Raw genomic sequence first — 19,972 nt, 5'->3', positions numbered from 1 at the left:
AAAGGTGCAAATAAAGTTTCATTTCTGCGGGGAGGTAAAGCTATTACTGAACCAAAGAAGAATGTGAGAAACCAGACCCAGCCATGCCGGGTGTTTCCACCAGTGACCAGCTGGTTGGCGTTACCCTCAGAGAGCAGTGTCTACTGTCACTCGTAAGATACCTCCTCCGGCAAATAACCCTTCAGACACATTCAAAAATTTCTCACTGAGCTCTAAACTAGGTTTTTAAGATTTGGTCATTTTGTGGGGAAAGCTAGTTGTGATCTGCAAATGACTATTTCTCTAATCCTTGCCTCTTGTTCTGTTATTTTGCTCCTTATAAAGGCAAACGCAGAAGTTAAATTTCATCTCTTAGAAAAACATAGAGCACAAGGTCAAATAAATAATACTGATAAGAGAATATTCCTCTGGGTAGTTACAAACACTTGGGGTTGGGATGCTCAGTGGCCACTGCTCCAAGCCCCTCTCTCGAGGCCCTGCTCTGGCCATGTCGCGCTGTGTCTCCCCTGGGGTTCGCATGATCCCCAGGGGGAGCGGGGCCAGTGGCAGGGTCCCCCTGAGTCCACGAGGACAGCGACTCATGCACGATGACTGTATGAGCCTCCATCTGGCGCTGCAGGCTGTCCATCTCTTGCCTGGGGAGATAGGGGAGGCAAAGGAAGAAACACCAGTCAGACGAGAGCCAGAAAAGACACCGCTGCTTCCCCCCGAGGCAGGGCCATCACAGATGCCAATCCTAACAAGCTTGAACTAGACAGCAGTTTGCTCACACATCTGTGGTGCCTTCAGGGACCAACAGAACCTCTCAATTTGGACGAGCAACACTGATGCGGTCACAGAACTTAAGGGACTCTTGGCATTTTTCTCTGCACCGTGCAGAGGCCAACAGGCTGCGAGACTCCGCGCACAAGGGCCTCTGATCAGGGAGAATGTGGCAAAGACAGAGTCGAGGGTCACACATGGCTTCCACTCACAGAGTCAAAAAAGATGTCCCCATGTGGCCACACCCACCAAACGCTGGCCTCATGCTGATGGGTGCAAAAATCCAGTTTTGGGGTTTCTAAGGGCTCAGATGGTCCTGGTGACTTAAGGGCTTCTCAGGGTCCTTTAGCTCTAGGCAATTCTCACCTTACAATGTGAATTGAGAGGCTGAGTGGCCCCAGTTAACACAGACCTGCTCAGCCTTTGCTAAGCATTCAATGCTGGCAATAGGAAAGATTCTTCAAGTTAAACATGCAATTTATTTTTAAATACTAAGTGAAATGGAGCACAGAACACAGATCATACTTCAGTTGCTGGAGACAGCTGTTGAGATTCTTGAGGGGCTCCTTGCTCACGGCAGGTGGGGGCCTCAGCAGCTCCTCCAGCAGCGAGGCTGGAACGGGGCAATCGGGGATCTTAACTGGCGTCACGGGGCTGGAAGAGGTGGCCTCGCCTTTCAGTTCCTTTCTCTGATTTGAAAAGCACAGTTAGCTCTCACTTGAGGCTGACACCACCGCCCCCTCCTCTAATCGGTCTCCACCATCATAAGAACTTTCAGAGGTGCCTCCCCAGCTCCACACAGGCCTTCCAGGAAGGCACGTCCCACGTGTCCTGTACCAGCAAGAGCCAGCAGGCACAGGGGTTCAAGAAATGCTGGCTGATAGAAAACTGTCTTCCTAATGCACGTAATGGAGCACAAACAACGCAGTCCGCTCCTCAGGAGGACAGAGCTGAATCCTAAAGGAGAACTCCCACGTGGGCTTCCATGAAAGACCAAGACCTTGACACTGAGTTTCCCTAAGAAATTAATTCAACTTTCCGACTCATAAGACTCCGCTTGCTAGGACTTCAAACTTTTTACAGAGATAGGCAAATGATGCTAAATAAACCTCTGAATCTGAGCAATTTCTTTGCACCTGGAAAATACTCATATAGACTGAGTAGGAAAACAAATGCCGGGTATGCAGACAATCTGAGCAGTGCTCATGATGGCAGCTGCAGGGGTCCCTGGGCCCCCAAGCCCATTCTGGCAGCCGCTGTGTGCTCACTGAGCTCACCAAGTGGGCTGGGGGCTCTTGTTAACACAAGCAAACGATGCCTTCATTTGGTTTATAAAGCATATTACAACAAAATGGCAACTGAATTCATGAAAAGCAAACATTCTGTTGGAAAAGGTACCAAAATAACAAGATTTGGCCTGTTGTCTGAGCAAAATACTCCATCATCATTTATTTTCACCCAATAGTTGCTCAATGTTGGTTAAATATAACTTTATGTCTGAATGACTAGAAAATCCACCAACCTCTTGCTCAAACAAATCGACAGTGAACCCAGTTAATCTGAAAAGGGCAGGGAGCCTGATACCGTCTTTGCTGCACTGCGTCGCAGGTCTAGCTGGAGCTGTTGGTTTTGCTGAAGTAGAGTCTTCATGTTGTTCTTCAGTTCCGACACTTTAGCTTGAAGCATAAACTTATCTTTCTGGGTCATGGACAGATCTTCCCGTACCATCTCCAACTCAGATTTGATATTCTAAGGGAAGTGAAGTCAGATTTTTAAAAGCTAAAAGATCCTCAACATACTGCTAAGATTCTTAGTTTGTATGTCACAATTCTAATGGGCTAAAAACAGAACCCTGATTTTTATGTGATGAAGCATGTGATGTGCTCGTCTCAGCACAACTTCCTCTCCAGTAGTCTAGACTGTGAAGCATCCAGTTATATTCATGTCCTCAGTGTTCTCACTGAAATTCCCATTTCAGACCTCTGCCAAGGAACCAGCAATATTCCCACATCTACATTCTACAATGAACCCCAAGAGTCATCTGTTTAAATTTCAAGGTCAGCTACTAGAATAAGCCTAACCATTACTAAGAAAGGACATAAATCAGTTCTAATTGTTACTCAAGCCATCCATTTACAAGGAGGAATCTTAGCAAGAGAGATGTTCCTGCTCCTTTCCTCAAGTATTCAAAACTGTACATTTTCTTTGTAGAGAAGTTTATCACAGATTAGTGAACTTTTCACATGTACTGTGTCATTTATTGGAGTTATTGAGATCCCATTCCTGATGCATTTCACATAGCTCAGCCCAGGGCATGGTCTCTGCTCAGCCTCCTTCAGCTGCATGACCTGAACTTCTTTCTGAAATGGGATTATATCTGCAGAATGGTTTGGTGGGAGTATTCAATTCATCGAGAACTCCTGTTATGCACTTAACACACTGCCTGGCACAGTAACTGGACTAGGGTTATGATTATTAACTACCTTATGAAATGCTGCCTCTGACTTTCTGCCCCAGGGCCCTTGAAGAACAGATACCTGTAATAGCTGCTGTATTCCATCCAATTCTTTTTTACTCTGCTGTTCAGTCAAGTCCAGCTGCTGCTTCAAGGATTGGATTTCTCTCTCTTTCTGATCCACCTCCCATTTGAGATTTTCCATCTAGAGAGAAAAAGTCACATGACCAAAAGAATAGTAAAGTAGCTTTCTTGCACAATCAAGTTGCTCTAACTATATCTCTGTGTATTGTTTAATATCATACTTAGAAAAAATAAATATCCCTTTCCAAGCAGACAGGGAATGAAGGAATTGAAAATGTCAACTAGCACAGTGTAGCTCTGTAAACTCTGTTAACTGCAGATGTAAAGCCGCCTCAGCAGGTCACCTCTTGGTTTCCTACGGGCTGCTTGCTCAGCTGCTCGTCCAGCTGCTTCTGCAGGAGCTGAAGCTGGGTCCGGGCCTCTGCCAGCTCCACCTGGAACTGTGCTATTTCCTTGGAATGTTTCCCCTCCTGAATCCTAGCATAAAAACAAGGAAGAATGAAATTACAGCGTTCTTCCAACTTACCCTCCCACTCTTAAAATGTTATCAGTTGAATGCTATCCACCCTGGGTGAGACTCATAATGACAAAAACTCACAAACTGCTCACCTTGGGAAGAGACTGTTCTAGCAGCTTTGCAATGCACTGTCTTGACTGACCTTCACAAAACCATCCAAGGGGAAGGCTTTGTTAGCCCATTTTAAAGATCATGGTGGGAGGGAAAGTGCCACGGAGACCAATGCATGTGCAGTGCCCAACATGCATCCCCGCACATGTCCAACTTGAGGCTGCCCTAATTAGAGCCTACAGTGAGCCTCGGTGGTGGGGCACAGCCTTGGGGAAAGTGTTCCTCACGCTGGGGCTCTCTCTGTTCTCAACGTAGGACCAGTAAGGTGCAGAGTAGGCACAGCAGCGCCGGGACTGAAATTTTACAGTTAACCTACAGGCTTCTTGAGACACGAATCAGATACTCTCCTTCTTAGATCTGCCTCTAGAGTACCCAGTGATTTGCTAGAACATAGGTTACCTTAACGTGGTGAATGTGCTAATTAGAGATGGAAGAGAAGAATCCTTATGAGGACATCTGGTGGCGCTGCTCCCGCCCACCCCAGAAGAAAGCGGGAACCCAGCCCTCTGCCCGCCTCGGCACTCACTGGAGACCATCAGCCTCTGCCTGCAGCTTCTGCACCAGGTGTTCCTTGGCCTGCAGCTCCTTCTTCACCTCGCTCAGCTCTAAGGTGGCAGCCTTAAAGTGGCGGCGGTTATGCCCTGCTTCCGCCTTGGCAGCAGCAACCTAGAGGGAAGGGACCTGCACCATTGAAACAAAGACAAGAGCGACACAGAGCGCCCAGTGTGGCGTCCACGCCGGGGAGCCCTGCCTAGTCCCACTCATGTCCCAGTGCTCTGCAGACTTCTCTTCCAAAGCTTTTCAAGTTCCCCACAAAGAATCAAAGTACCTAACATATGCTTGCAACACAATACACCTACTAGCTCCTGCTGAATGAACAAACGTTCAAGATTTTCTGGGTCTAAACTGTTTTTATAGTGTTTTTCAAGTATATCTGCATATTTTTTATTAAATTTATTCATAGTTCATGTATTTTGGGAGGAATCTCTTCCATCATACCATCTAACTGTAATTAAGCTATTGATTTTTGTCCATTTATGATGTAACTTGCCTTTTCATAGATAACAATAGTTTCTCTCAAGGTTTCTGAGGAGATAAGCAAATTCTGAGAATATAACAAAATTTTCCATTTTCTTTTCCAATAACTTAGTTTTCTTGTCTAATTGCACTAGCAAGCACTTCATTTAAAAAAAGTTTAATGAAAATATAATATATAACAGAAGAATATAGAAAGAACTCTTATAAATAAGTTTAAAAAAAAACTTCCAGGAGAAGAATTACCAGTGATTGTCACTAGGTAGAGATTTGAGATGATCTGTACTTTAATCTTCATGCACTTTCTTTTTTCTTACTACCATCTACTATTTTTACAATCAGAACAATCAGACTAAATGCATTTAGAGAAATAAATAAGCACCATTCACAATTACTGCCTTTAAAAGAAAGAAATCAAGTCACATATACATCATTTTCCCACAGAACTTTTAGTTATGAATTTCCTAGTTATAACTTCTTTAGGGTGGGAATAAAATTAGTAAGTGATATGTGAGCACAGAGCAAAAGCTCAGAAGGTGGGGAACAGAGAAGCAGAGAGTGTAGCTGACCCAGCTCAGAGCTGTCAGATCCGCAGCAGCTCTTCACAAGGACTCAACATCGACTGCAGACGAGGCAGATGTGAGCCAAGAACAAGCCGGTAATTGTTCACATTAAAAATTCTTATCATGTCTTAAAACTACTTCTCTTTTATTTTTTTCTTTAAATTTTATTTATTTATGTTTTCCCCCAAAGCCCCAGTAGATAGTTGTATGTCATAGCTGCACATCCTTCTAGTTGCTGTATGTGGGACGCGCCCTCAGCATGGCCGGAGAAGCGGTGTGTTGGTGCACGCCGGGATCCGAACCCGGGCCGCCAGTAGCGGAGTGTGCACACTTAACCGCTAAGCCATGGGGCCGGCCCTACTTGTCTTTTAAAAGAACGTTTTCCTGTGTCACCCAAGAAATGAAGAACAATTTTTCTATCCCTATTACTTCATCACAGAGAAACTTTTAAAGGATGTGGCAAAACCTAAGTCATGCACACCCTTGCACACACGTGCACGCAGCAAACATGTCCTGAGCATGTCACGGCCCTGGGGACGTGAGAGTAAATGAGCCACAGCCCTTGCCCCAGGAGGCTTACATTCTCTGCAGCGGGATGAGTGGGTCTGCTTCTGTGGGTCGGGGAGCGTGCACAGGGTAGGACAGTGTTGACAGGGTGTGTGGGCCTGTGGGCAGTGAGGCTTGTCAGCTGCAGCACACTTATGCTTCTCAAACAGCCACATAGGGGACTGGCCCCACCTTCCAACGCCTGAAACAACTGTGTGCTGCCACACCTGGGCTGGCCCCGCCCAGCAGCACTCCTGAGAGGGCTGACAACAGCCTTGCAGGCCGGAGGTCTACAGCAATTGTGAGCCCCTGAGCCTAGCAACGAGCCATGCTAGGGGCCTACTCACTTAACAGAAAAACTGCAGCAGGAATGTGCTATTAGACCTTGCAGCAAACTGTACCGGGGCTCCCCATGCCCAATAAAGTGACTGAAGGGACCACAGCAGCCACATGTGGCTCAGCATTACAACCAGCCAGCCAGGAGGGCAGCCTAGCCTCCCCGTGCACCTGCAGTACAAGCAACTCTGCCACAACAGAAGGACACATGTAGCCTACACAGGGGACACGCCTGGACCATTTGGAACTGGTGACCGAGACGGAAGCACACTGCTGGGCCTCATAAGGCATCTCTTACATAAGGCCACTTCTCCAAAACCGGGAGATGTAGCTGATCTGCCTAAAACATAGATATAAGCACAGAGAAAGAGGCAAAATGAGGAGACAAAGGAATATGTTCCAAATAAGGGAACAGGACAAATCCTCAGAAAAAGAACTAAATGAAACAGAGGTAAACAATCTACCTGATAAAGAGTACAAACTAATACTCATAAGGATGCTCGACAATCTCAGGAGAAGAATGAATGAATTCAGTGAGAACTTCAACAAAGAATTGGAAAATATAAAAAAGAACCAATCAGAAACGAAGAATATCATACTGGAAATGAAAAATTCACTAGAGGGATTCACTAGGAGAGTAGATGATACAGAACGGATCAGTGAGCTGGACTAGAGGAAATCACCCAAGCTGAACAGATAAAAGAAAAAAGAATTAAAAACAACGAGGACAGTCTAAGGGACCTCTGGGACAACATCAAGTGCACTACCATCTGTGTTATAGGTGTCACAGAAGGAGAAGAGAGGACAAAGGGGCAGAGAATCTATTTGAAGAAATAACAGCTGAAGACGTTCCTAAGGAAGGAAACAGACATCCAGGTACAGGAAGCACAGAAAGCACCAAACAAGATAAACCCAAAGAGGCCCACACCAAGATATAGTATAATTAAAATGTCCAGAATTAAAGAAAGAATCCTAAAAGCTGCAAGAGAAAGGCAACAAGTTACATACAAAGGAAACCCCATAAGGCTATCAACTGACTTCTCAGCAGAAACCTTACAGGCTAGAAGGGAGTGGCACGATATATTTAAAGCACTAAAAGGAAAAAACCTACAGCCAAGAATACTCTACAGGCAAGGTTATCATTCAGAGTGGAAGGAGAGATAAAGAGTTTTCCAGACAAGCAAAAACTAAGAGAGTTTATCACCAAGAAACCAGCCTTACAAGAAATGCTGAAGGGACGTAAGTGGAAAAGACCACTAATAGGAATAAGAAAATTATCAAAAAAAACCAACAACAATAAAATCACTGGTAAAGGCAAACGTATAGTAAAGGTAGCAGATTAACGATCTATGAGTCTAATATGAAGGTAAAAAGACAAAAATACTAAAATTATCTATTTCCATGATATGAGGATAATGGATACACATGCACAAAAAAAAGGTTAAATATGATATCAAAAACATAAAACGTGGGAGGAGGGGAGTAAAAAAGTAAAGCTTTTAGCAAGAGGTCAAACTTAAAGAGACCATCAACTCAATATAAATTGCTATATATGTAGGTTATTATACATGAACCTCATGGTAATCACAAACCAAAAACCCATAAAAAATACACAAAAAATTAAGAGAAAGAACCCAAACATAATACTAAAGAAAGCCATCAAACCAAAAGGGAAGAGAATAAGAAGAAAAAACTACTAAAACACCCAGAAAAAAAGGAACAGAATGGCAATAAGTTCATACTTATCAATAACCACTTTAAATGTCAATGGACTAAATGCTCCAATCAAAATGCATAGGGTGGCTGTTTGGATAAAAAAACAAGACCCATATATATGCTGCATCCAAGAGACACACTTCAGACCTAAAGACACTCACAAACTACAAGGGAAGGGATGGAAAAAGATACGCCATGCAAATGGCAATGAAAAGAAAGCTGGGGTAGCAATACTTAGACAAAATAGACTTTAAAATAAAAACTGTAACAAGAGACAAGGGCACTACATAATGATAAAGGGAACAGTCCAACAAGAGGATATAACACTTGTAAATATCTATGCATCCAACATAGTGGGACCTAAATGTATAAAGCAATTACTAACAGACATAAAAGGAGAAACAGCAACACAATAATAGTAGGGGACTTGAACACTCCACTTACACCAATGGATAGATCATCCAAACAGAAGAACAATAAGGAAACACTGGCCTTAAATGACACATTAGACTACATGGACTTAGTAGATATATACAGAACATTCCATCAAAAACCACAGAATACACATTTTTTTTTTCGCTTGAGGAAGATTAGCCCAAGCTAACACCTGTGCCTATCCTCCTCTATTTTGTATGTGGGTCAGCACCACAGCATGGCTGATGAGTGGTGTAGGTCTGCGCCCAGGATCTGAACCCATGAACCCTGGCTGCCAAAGCAGAGTGCGCCAAACGTAAGCAGTAGGCCATGGGGCAGGTCCCAGAATACATGTTCTTTTTGAATGTACATGGAACATTCTCCAGGATAGAGCACATATTAGGCGACAAAACAAGTCTCAATAAATTTAAGAAAACCAAAATAATACCAAGCATCTTTTCTGACCACAACGGTATGAAACCAGAAGTCAACTACAGGAAGAAAATCAGAAAAGGCACAAATATGTGAAGATTAAACAAAATGCTACTGAACAATGATTGCGTCAACAAAGAAATCAAAGGAGAAATCAAATACCTGGAGACAAATGAAAATGAAAATACGACATGCCAAAATTTATGGGATATAGCGGAAGTTCCAAGAGGGAAGTTTATAGCAATAGAGGCCTACCTCAACAAACAAGACAAATCTCAAATAAACAATATAACGAGGGCCGGCCCCATGGCTTAGCGGTTAAGTGCGTGCACTCCGCTACTGGCGGCCCGGGTTCAGATCCCAGGCGCGCACTGATGCACCGCTTCTCCGGCCATGCTGAGGCCTCGTCCCACATACAGCAACTAGAAGGATGTGCAACTATGACATACAACTGTCTACTGGGGCTTTAGGGGAAAAAAGGAGGAGGACTGGCAATAGATGTTAGCTCAGAGCTGGTCTTCCTCAGCAAAAAGAGGAGGATTAGCATGGATGTTAGCTCAAGGCTGATCTTCCTCACAAAAAACAAAACAAAACAAAACCAATCTAACGTGCACCTAAAGGAACTGGAAAAAGAAGAACAAAGAAAGCCCAAAATCAGTAGAAGGAAAAAAACAGTAAAAATCAGAGCAGAAATAAATGAAACAGAGACTAAAAAAAGAATAGAAAAAAAATAAATTAATGAAACCGAGAGCTGGTTCTTTGAAAAGATAAACAAAACTGACAAACCTTTAGCTAGACTCACCAAGAAAAAAAGAGAGAAGGCTCAAATAAGTAAAATCAGAAATGAAAGAGGAGAAATTACAACGGACACCTCAGAAATACAAAAGATTAAGAGAATAGTACGAAAAGCTATATGCCAACAAATTAAATAATCTAGAAGAAATGGATAAATTCTTAGAATCATACAACCTTCCAAAACTGAATCTAGGAGAAATGGAGAATTTGAATAGACCAATCACCAATAAGGAGATTGAAACAGTAATCGAAAACCTTCCAAAAAACAGAAGTCCAGGACCAGATGGCTTCCCTGGTGAATTCTACCCAACATTCAGTAACTTAATACCTATCCTTCTGAAAATCTTCCAAAACATTGAAGAGGAGGGGAAGCTTGCTAACTCATTCTATGAAGCCAATATTACCCTGATACCAAAACCAGACACAGACAGCACAAAAAAAGAAAATTACAGGGCAGTATCGCTGACGAACATAAATACAAAAATCCTCAACAAAATACTAGCAAATCGCATACAACAATACATTAAAAAGATTATACACCATGATCAGGTGGGATTTATTCCAGGGATGCAAGGATGGTTCAACATCCGCAAATCAATCAGTGTGATTCACCACATTAACAAAATGAAGAATAAAAATCACATGATCATCTCAACAGATGCAGAGAAAGCATTTGACAAGATACAGCATCCATTTATGATAAAAACTCTGAATAAAATGAGTATAGAAGGAAAGTACCTCAACATAATAAAGACCATATATGAGAAACACACAGCTAATCTCATCCTCAATGGTGAAAAACTGAAAGCTATCCTTCTAAGAACAGGAACCAGACAAGAATGCCCACTGTCACCACTCCTATTTAACACAGTACTGGAAGTCCTAGCCAGAGCAATCAGGCAAGAAAAAGAAATAAAAGGGATCCAAATTGGAAAGGAAAAAGTGAAACTGTCACTATTTGCAGATGACATGATTCTATATACAGAAAACCCTAAAGAATCCACTAAAAAACTTTTAGAAATAATAAATGAATATGGTAAAGTTGCAGGGTACAAAATCAACATACAAAAATCAGTTGCATTTCTATACACTAACAACGAAGTAGCAGAAAGAGAAATTAAGAATACCATCCCATTTACAATTGCAACAAAAAGAATAAAATACCTAGGAATAAATTTAACCAAAGAGGTGAAAGATCTGTACACTGAAAACTATAAAACATTGTTGAAAGAAATTGAAGAAGACACACAGAAATGGAAAGATATTCCATGCTCTTGTTTTTTTTTTTTAAAACTACAAAATTTTTTTAAACAGTTTATTTATTTATTTATTTATTTATTTATTTATTTATTTTTTGTGTGAGGAAGATCAGCCCTGAGCTAACATCCGTGCTAATCCTCCTCTTTTTGCTGAGGAAGACCGGCTCTGAGCTAACATCTATTGCCAATCCTCCTTTTTTTTTTCCCCCAAAGCCCCAATAGATAGGTGTATGTCATAGTTGCACATCCTTCATAGTTGCACATCCTTCTAGTTACTGTATGTGGGACGCGGCCTCAGCATGGCCGGAGAAGCGGTGTGTTGGTGTGCGCCCGGGATCCGAACCTGGGCCGCCAGTAGCGGAGCGCGCGCACTTATCCGCTAAGCCACAGGGCCGGCCCTCCATGCTCTTGGATTGAAAGAATTAACATAGTTAAAATGTCCATATTTCCAAAAGCAATCTACGGATTCAATGCAATCCCTATCAAAGTTCCAATAACGTTTTTCACAGAAACAGAACAAAGAATCCTAAAATTTACATGGAACAAAAGACCCCGAAATAGCCAAAGGAACCCTGAGAAAAAAGAACAAAGCTAGAGGTATCACACCCTGTGATTTCAAAATATACTACAAAGCTACAATAATCAAAACAGCATGGTGCTGGCACAAAAACAGACACACAGATCAATGGAACAGAATCGAAAACCCAGAAATAAATCCACACATCTACGGACAGCTAATCTTTGACAAAGGAGCCAAGAACATACAATGGAGAAAAGAAAGTCTCTTCAATAAATGGTGTTGGGAAAACTGGACAGCCACATGTAAAAGAATGAAAGGAGACCATTATCTTACACCATAAGATAATGGTACACCATAAGATAATCTTACACCAAAAATTAATTCAAAATGGATTAAAGACTTGAATGTAAGACCTGAAACCATGAAACTTCTAGAAGAAAACATAGGCAGTACGCTCTTTGACACTGGTCTTAACAGCATATTTTCAAGTACCATGTCTGATCGGGCAAGGGAAACAATAGAAAAAATAAACAAATGGGACTACATCAAACTAAAAAGCTTCTGCACAGCAAAGGAAACCATCAACAAAATGAAAAGACAACCTAACAATTGGGAGAAGATATTTGCAAACCATATATCTGATAAGGGATTAATCTCCATAATATGGAAAGAACTCATGCATCTCAACAAGAAAAAAACTAACAACAATTAAAAAATGGGCAAAAGATCTGAACAGATATTTTTCTTTCTTTTTTTTTATAATTTTATTTATTTATTTTTTTCCCTCAAAGCCCCAGTAGATAGTTGTATGTCACAGCTGCACATCCTTCCAGTTGCTGTACGTGGGACGTGGCCTCAGCATGGCCGGAGAAGTGGTGTGTTGGTGCGTGCCTGGGATCCGAACCCAGGCCGCCAGCAGCGGAGCGCACGCACTTAACCGCTAAGCCATGGGGCCGGCCCATGAACAGACATTTTTCTAAAGAAGAGATACAGCCAACAGGCACATGAAAAGATGTTCAACACAATTCATTATTACGGAAATGCAAATCCAAAGTACAATGAGATATCTCCTCATGCCTGTCAGAACGGCTATAATTGACCTGACAAGAAATAACAAGTGTTGGAGAGGATGTGGAGAAAAGGGAACTCACATACACTGCTCGTGGGAGTGCAAACTGGTGCAGCCACTATGGAAAACAGTATGGAGATTCCTCAAAAAATTAAGAATATAACTACCATATGACCCAGCTATTCCACTGCTGGGTATTTATCCAACGAAGATGAAAACACAAATGTGTAAAGATATATGCACCCCTATGTTCACTGCGGCATTATCACAATAGCCAAGACTTGGAAGCAACCTAATTGTCCTAATTTGTCCCTTGATGGCAAGGGACAAATGTATAAAGAAGATGTGGTATATACACACGATGGAATACTACTCAGCCATAAAAAAGATGAAATCTTGCCATTTGTGACAACAAGGACGGACCTTGAGGGTACTATGCTAAGAGACATAAGTTGGAGCGAGAAAGTCAAATACCGTATGTTCTCCCTCACAAATAGAAGATAAAAACAACGACAAACACATAGAGACAGAAACTGGATTGGTGGTTACCAGAGGGGAAGAGGGTGAAAAGGGTGATTAAGTACATGTGTATGGTGATGGATGGTAATTAGTCTTTGGGTGGTGAATAATGATGTAATCTCCACAGAAATCAAAATATAATGATGTACAGCTGACATTTATATGTTATAAACCATTGTTACCTCAATAAAAAAAAAATAACATGGGCCGGCCCCGTGGCTTAGTGGTTAAGTGCGCGTGCTCTGCTACTGGTGGCCCGGGTTCAGATCCGGGCGCGCACCGATGCACCGCTTGTCCAGCCACGCTGAGGCCACATCCCACATACAGCAGCTAGAAGGATGTGCAACTATGATGTACAACTATCTACTGGGGCTTTGGGGGAAAAAAAAATAACACAACTGGGGTCATAATTGTCCCGCAGTTTGCTTTTTTGTGTGTGTGTGAGGAAGACTGGCCCTGAGCTAAGATCTGTTGCCAATCTTCCTCTTTTTCTTTTTTATCCCCAAAGCCCCAGTACATAGTAGTGTATCATAGTTGTAGAGCTGTAGCTCTTCTATGGGGCATGCCGCCTCAGCATGGCTTGATGAGCGGTGAGTAGGTTCGTGCCCAGGATCGGAACTGGCAAACCCCAGGCTGCCAAAGCGGAGCCTGAAAATTTAACCGCTATGCCACTGCGCCGGCCCATGCAGTTTGCTTTTTTAACTCAACACTACATGCAAGACATCTTTCCCCAGCAAAATACGTATCTCTGGAGCTCTATGCACACATCTTAGACCCACTACTCTTCTACTGACGAACATCAGGGCTCTCTCCAGCCTCTCACTGTCACCAACACCATGATGACACCTTTGTTCTCAGAACACGTTAGCAAAGGTATTCATACAGTCAATTCCTGGAAGGGAAGTGATGTGTCAAGCGTACCCATACTCAGTTTTTAGATACTGAAAAACTGCATTCCAAAAGGCTCTACGAGGTTGCAATTTAGAACCAGATGGAAGCTGGCCACACACCTGTTCCTTGAGGCTGTGTACTTTCACCTTTTCTTTCTCTAAAGCGGCTTGTAAGGCTTCGACAAGCTGCTTCATGTGGCGGTCCTCCTCCTCTTTGCGCTGCAAAACTGCCTGCACCTACAACACATTGCAGTAGAGAGAAGTAAGGACGGACGTCAAATTTCACAAGCCTGCAGAGCCCCAGGGAAAGCAAGGGCCACTCTGATCAGTGCCACGTGGGGAATCTAGACAGACACTGGCACACAACATCACATTACGATACCAGCAAGTGTACAACTCAGGAAAGGGGGGTGGAATTCCATTGCTGGAGACTATTGTTACAAGAACAGAAATCTAAGATAGCAGGAGTATGATCACTTGATCATACACAAGCATATGGCCAGGAACCCAGAAGATGCATATAAATCAGGGCTTATCGATGCAAATCCCTCTATGGTGAGGCAAGCAATGCAGGTGTGTGAGGCAGCAGGTATGGGAGTGGTAGGAACTAGTGCCAAATAAAAGTCTGTAAGCTCTGTAATGGCTGGATAATTCAAGGCGGGGTACATTTGGCCACTGTCTGCCATTTGAAGACTTCCCTGAATGCCTAGCCTTCTCTATCCCCAGAGAGGCTGCAGACCCTGTGGAGCTGAGAACAGCATCTGGAGTGAGACCCCAGCTGGGGTTCAAACCCCAGTTCTGAATCACACAAGACCTTCAGGAAGGAGTCCCTTACCTACAGTGTTACTGCCTTGAGCTGGGAAATGGTCCCGTCTGCAGCACCAGGAGTCACCCACAAGGAAACTAATGGACTGAGCACAGTACTTCCACAACTTAGTTAAGGGGGAGTTAGAAGTTCCCCAGCTCTACCGCCCACCTCAGGGCTGGAAGATGGGGCTCGAGACTTCCCCAGACTCGCTGAGCCTCTGTTTCCGCAGTTCTTAGGTGGGGATGTAACATTTCCTTGCAGGTGGTTGTCATGAAGAAATAGAAACAATACAGGCTGACACTCAGAGTGCTACCTGGCCTACAGCAAGTGTCTTTCTGCTTCTTGTAAATGAGTTTCAATACCTGAAGATTCAGCTGAACTAGGTCTGCTTCCCTCTTGGCCAAAGCTGTTTCTAAGATGCTGTTGTGTTCCCGCAAAGCTGCATTGGACTGTCCAAGGCCTGTAAGCTTCCCTCTCTCGTGCTCTAATTCAAGAGCCAACTTCTTATTCGACTCCTCTAGGCGCTTTATCTTCCTCCTAAAGCCTCTGGATTCTTGAAGCTGAAACAAATCAAAGTCACTGTGAAGTTATGTAATTGTAAGTTCTGGGTAATGGAGCTATCACACACTAGAAACGAAACAGCTAAACTAAAATACAACGACAAACAACTCTTGAACCACACCGGATGCAACACACCCTTGCTTCACAGCTGGGAGGGCTGCAGCGGCCACAGTCGGTTCCCTTCCTTGCCCCCACAGCCAAGAGCCCAGCTTTCTCCTGGGGACCACGTGCTTCTGGAGCACATCCAGGGGCGGAGCCCAGGTGGGCATGGAACTGAGTGTGACACAGCGACAATGAACAATGCACACCGCCCCGCAGTTCCTGACAGAACATCTTGGGACCTCGGGACCCTGTGGAGAGCCCTTGGTGACATCACCAAGCTGCTGCGTGGGGCACGAACTGAAGCCACAACTGTCGCCAGGCCTGAGAGTTACATGGAGTTTTTTTTACAGGTTTAAGCCAGTTTGAACTGCGTTTCTTGCGTTCTAACCAGGAGCAGCGCTGCCACTAAGAACTCCAACAGCCACCACACTGGAGAGGCAGTGAACACAATCATCCTAGCCAGAGCGCTGATGTCACCAGGCATGTGGGGGAGTCTAGTAGTACGGGTGGTCAGACATATAGAGAAGCAGTCAGAGGGCGCACAGAAACGCAGAGTGCTGATGCCACGCACGCAGGCCAGCTCTGACTCTCCAGGGCCCCTTTTTCTCTGCACCAGAGCTGCACCTGGGGCAGCGTGGCTTGCCCACTCCGCATGACGACGGAGCTTGGCCTACCTCGTCCTCCAGCTCCAGCACCTTCTCCCGGTACTCCTCCAACTCTTGGCTGGTCATTGCAATGATCTCCTGGAGCTCCTTCTCCAGCATCATTTTGCTGTGGCTGACGGTCTGCAGCTCCACCTCTAGGGCCTGGATTCTCTCCTGACAGCCAGGAGAGGAAGGTGGATTTGGTCATGAGTTTCAACAAGGCTGAGTGACAGGTGCTGACCTCCCTCCCTGCATAGCCCTGCATCGTACCTACGCGTGAGGCTGCTGACCATACTCGACAGGTGATATGCTCTTTACAGCACTTTCCTTTCCTTTAAAGGACTTAACTGACTAACCATAGTATGCACACAAAATAACTTTTTCAGTTTAAATGCTTTGAAAATGCAGCAAAATTTTAACTTGCAGATGAGAGTTATAAATTACTATCTGTGGCAAGTAAGCTGCACCAGGCATAACATAATCAACACTACACGTGCATGCACACACACACATATGTGCACATACACACGTGAACATGTATGCACACACATGCAATACATGTGCAAATATACATGTGTACATGCACGCACACACACACGCTGGCTGCTGCTATGGTGCAGGCACTGTTCTGAGCACTTCATCTGTCTCTTCACTTAGCCATTCTATTATTTACCTCATTTTCGTCTCATTTTACTGAGGATCAAAAAGGTGGGTAACCTAAGGTCCCCATCTTACAAGTAGTGAAGTGCAGACTGAACCAGGATTTTGGCTCTTGGGCTGTGCTCCTGCTCAGCTGCCACAGGCGGTGCAGCAAGGGGGAATAACAGATCCTACAAGGCATTTATTTACATCCTACTACCAGTACCGTGTAAGCCAAAAAATTTAAAAAAAAAACAAATATTTTAAAGTAGAAGGGAGATTACAATTGAATAAATTCTCCCCTCTCAACGTTTTATAAAGTAAGCAGGTGAGAAGGAATATTTATTTAATTTGGTAAGAAAGCACCATTCTATGATATAGTCTCTTCCTACTCATAAATTCTTAAATGGAGAAGAGAAAGAAACAACTTCATGTAAGAAGAAATATAATTACTAAATGTAAGTAAAAAGACTCAAACTGGAGAGTAATAAATGAAATGCAAATTAATTTATTCAGGTAGAATTTCACACCTACTAGCAAAGTGAAAGGAAACAGTGGTCAGATCCAAAGCTGGCAGGGATGTGAGGAGACCAGGACACTCCTTTCTGAGGGACAGAGTGACACTGGGAGGCCCTGAGCAAGTCTGAGGCTTCATCACATGAATACAAACCCCCCGGCAAGCCAAGAGCTCCCGCTCTGCTGCCCTGTCCTCTATCCTCCATCCTCCTCAGGGATGCCATCCATCCCTTTATCCTAAAAATAATCCAAAAGCAAAAGGCTTTTGCCTCAGGACGCCACCACAGGAAGAGTGCTCCCTCTCCCATGTGCAGGGTCCCTCTTCCTTCTGAACTGGAGCATCTTACAGCCACTTCCATCCCGCTATGTCCCACACTGACCTCCTTCCCCGATTCCTCCAGAATGAGGCCATGCCGTCTGTCAGCAGAGCTGCCTGCAACCCACCTTCAACCTGGATGCTGGGGTCCCGCCCGCTCTGCGGCTCATGGCCCACCTCGTGCTCATGCACATGGATTTCCCTCTGGGCACTGACTACCCAGTGCCACCAGTTGGTGCCACCTCAGAGAAGCCTTCCCATCGGCCCCTGTTTCCTATTCTGCTGCCTTTGTTTCTCGTCATCGCTAAGCTGCTGCTGGAGAGTCCACCTGGTCTCCCTGTCACAGCCTCTCCCGGCCTCAGCCGTCCTTCTACCACTGCCCATCAGTGTCCCCCCAACTTGAGAGTGAGCATCAGTCTGCTCTCCATCATATGCAAGATCAAGTCCAAACTCCCCACCCAGCCCCCTCGCCCTCCCCAGCCGTGCAGGCCCACCACACAGCATCTCACCACATGTCCTGCACAGGAGCACCCCTCTGCTGAGATGCCCCTGTCCACTCCAATGCCTCCCCCCTTATTCAAGACCAGTTCAAGTATAACCTCCTCCAAAAAGCTTTTCTGGGCTCTCCAAACAACCTGAACCCTCTCAGCCCCCACTCACGCTGCTCACAGTACTTCATCCACTCACAGAAATTCCTTCCCAGACACTGAAGGGGCAGAGAAGGACAGGAGCAAGCAGGGAGACACATGTGGACCCTGCTTCGCCTCCTCACGGCGAGGACCCAGGTGCCTGAGCCAAGGAAGAAGAGGTGACATCACGCACGTCACAGGTTTGCAGGGATTAAAGAGAGAACGTACATACATAGTAGAGTCCCCAATCATGTCGATACTGCAGTGTTTTAAAGAAATGCTGCCCACGTGCTATTTCTGCCCCTCTCTTCTAGACCCTTTCATGAGGATTTCAGAAGGAAAATCTCTGTAAACATCACGTCCCTACACTGAGTCTCCTCAGCTGGCCAGGAGCAGATAGGTTACTCACGTGCAGAGTGAGGTCGTTGCCGCTGATGGCCACCTGGGCTCTCAGCTGGCTCAGCTCTGCCTCAGCTGACTCCTTGGCTGTGAGGGCCTCCTGCAGGCGGCGGCTGAGGATGCCCACGGCATTCTCATAGGCCTTATGCTTGCTCTTCATCTCCTTCTGAGCACTGGTCAGGTCTGAGCCCAGCCGCTTCATCTTCTGCTTCTGTTCAGTGATGGCCCTAGGGTGTGACGGAGGAGACAGAGAAAGAAGTCTGAACTCACCTCCATTGCGATCGTCCTGGCTTTCTAGCATGTAACATCAAGAGAAGGAGAAGTGTGCCCTGGAAGTCCATCTTTATCCGCCCCACCCTCTCCAGCTACCGCACCACCCAGAACCCGATGCCCCAGGACAGGTTGCTGTTAAACCTGCCCTGCTCCCCTGTTGGAGCTGTTTAAGTGATCTCCTGAGGCAGGGAATAGTCCTCTCCTACCAAACAGAAACGCTTCCAGTGTTCTCGAACAGCAGCAATAAATGCAACCAGCAGGTTCATGAGTAAATCACCAGCTAATAAAGCAGATGGGGATGTGCATGGGGGTGAAAAGGCCCCAGCGCCCCCTGTATGTGTGCAGGGTGGAAAGGACAAACTCGAATGCTGGCCTGTCAGGGAGCAGCAGGGGGATGGGTGCTGCAACAAGCGCATAACATGAAAACACACAAAAGGGGAGCGTGCATTAAAAGGAGGCATTAGCACATCCGCATATCACCACCAAAACACTGTGGAATCAATCTTCCAGCAGGACACGCTAGGTCTCCTATAAGCAGACCCCAAGCTGCTTCTCCTCGGCGAGGGTTCGACGGATGGTGTGCCCGGGGGTTTCCCTGGCCCTCGGTGGATGCTGCACCCCAGCAGAGCTCACTGCCCCTGTGCCCGCGCCCCCGGCCAGCACACGCCTCAGAGCCCACTCACCTCGTCGCTTCCTGCTGAAGCTCTTCTACTTGTTTCTTGAGCACCTCATTGGCCTCCGTAAGAGCAACCATCTGCTCTTTATCGAACTGCAAAGACTTCAAAAGAAGGGAGGAAAAGACAACATGAGGAACAAAAGCACTCCCCTGCAGCTGATTCTCAGACTGGCTTCTTCCTGGGTAAATGGTGCCACTTCAGGGCCACCCTTGAGGACATGGGCTTTGAAGAATATCCTAATGGAGAGTTTGCCCTTATTATAAATGATCACTTTATAGAGGTTCAAAGTGTCCTGAGCTGCCTGTGTCCAGAACTTTGGAGGGAACACGCGGCTAGGGGGAAAGTCGCTGGGTTGTCTCTCACAGGCTCCCACCTCCACGCTCGC

At 45.0% G+C, this 19,972-nt stretch overlaps 1 protein-coding gene across 6 annotated transcripts in view; it reads right to left on the bottom strand.

The window, feature by feature from the left end:
• Nucleotides 1-369: 369 nt before the first annotated feature.
• Nucleotides 370-19,972, bottom strand: part of GOLGA3 (golgin A3) — a 50,181-nt gene continuing 30,578 nt past the window's right edge. For 5 of the 6 annotated variants that reach the window (XM_058531098.1, XM_058531097.1, XM_058531100.1 and 2 more), the window contains 11 exons: nt 19,594-19,688; nt 18,648-18,864; nt 16,169-16,312; nt 15,194-15,391; nt 14,144-14,260; nt 4,456-4,595; nt 3,646-3,778; nt 3,300-3,422; nt 2,347-2,511; nt 1,288-1,451; nt 370-635 (listed from right to left, as the gene is read on the bottom strand). In XM_058531098.1, coding sequence (XP_058387081.1) covers nt 416-635; nt 1,288-1,451; nt 2,347-2,511; nt 3,300-3,422; nt 3,646-3,778; nt 4,456-4,595; nt 14,144-14,260; nt 15,194-15,391; nt 16,169-16,312; nt 18,648-18,864; nt 19,594-19,688 — 1,716 coding nt within the window. In that variant the 3' untranslated portion in view covers nt 370-415. Of the gene's footprint in view, nt 636-1,287; nt 1,452-2,346; nt 2,512-3,299; nt 3,423-3,645; nt 3,779-4,455; nt 4,596-14,143; nt 14,261-15,193; nt 15,392-16,168; nt 16,313-18,647; nt 18,865-19,593; nt 19,689-19,972 lie in introns of those variants that run through there. The other variant, XR_009216817.1, reaches the window with a different exon arrangement.

This window comes from Diceros bicornis, chromosome 35 (genome assembly GCF_020826845.1).
Source record: "Diceros bicornis minor isolate mBicDic1 chromosome 35, mDicBic1.mat.cur, whole genome shotgun sequence".
Taxonomy (NCBI): domain Eukaryota; kingdom Metazoa; phylum Chordata; class Mammalia; order Perissodactyla; family Rhinocerotidae; genus Diceros; species Diceros bicornis.
Note: the sequence above shows the minus strand (reverse complement) of the source record. Positions and strands in the feature narration are given on the sequence as shown.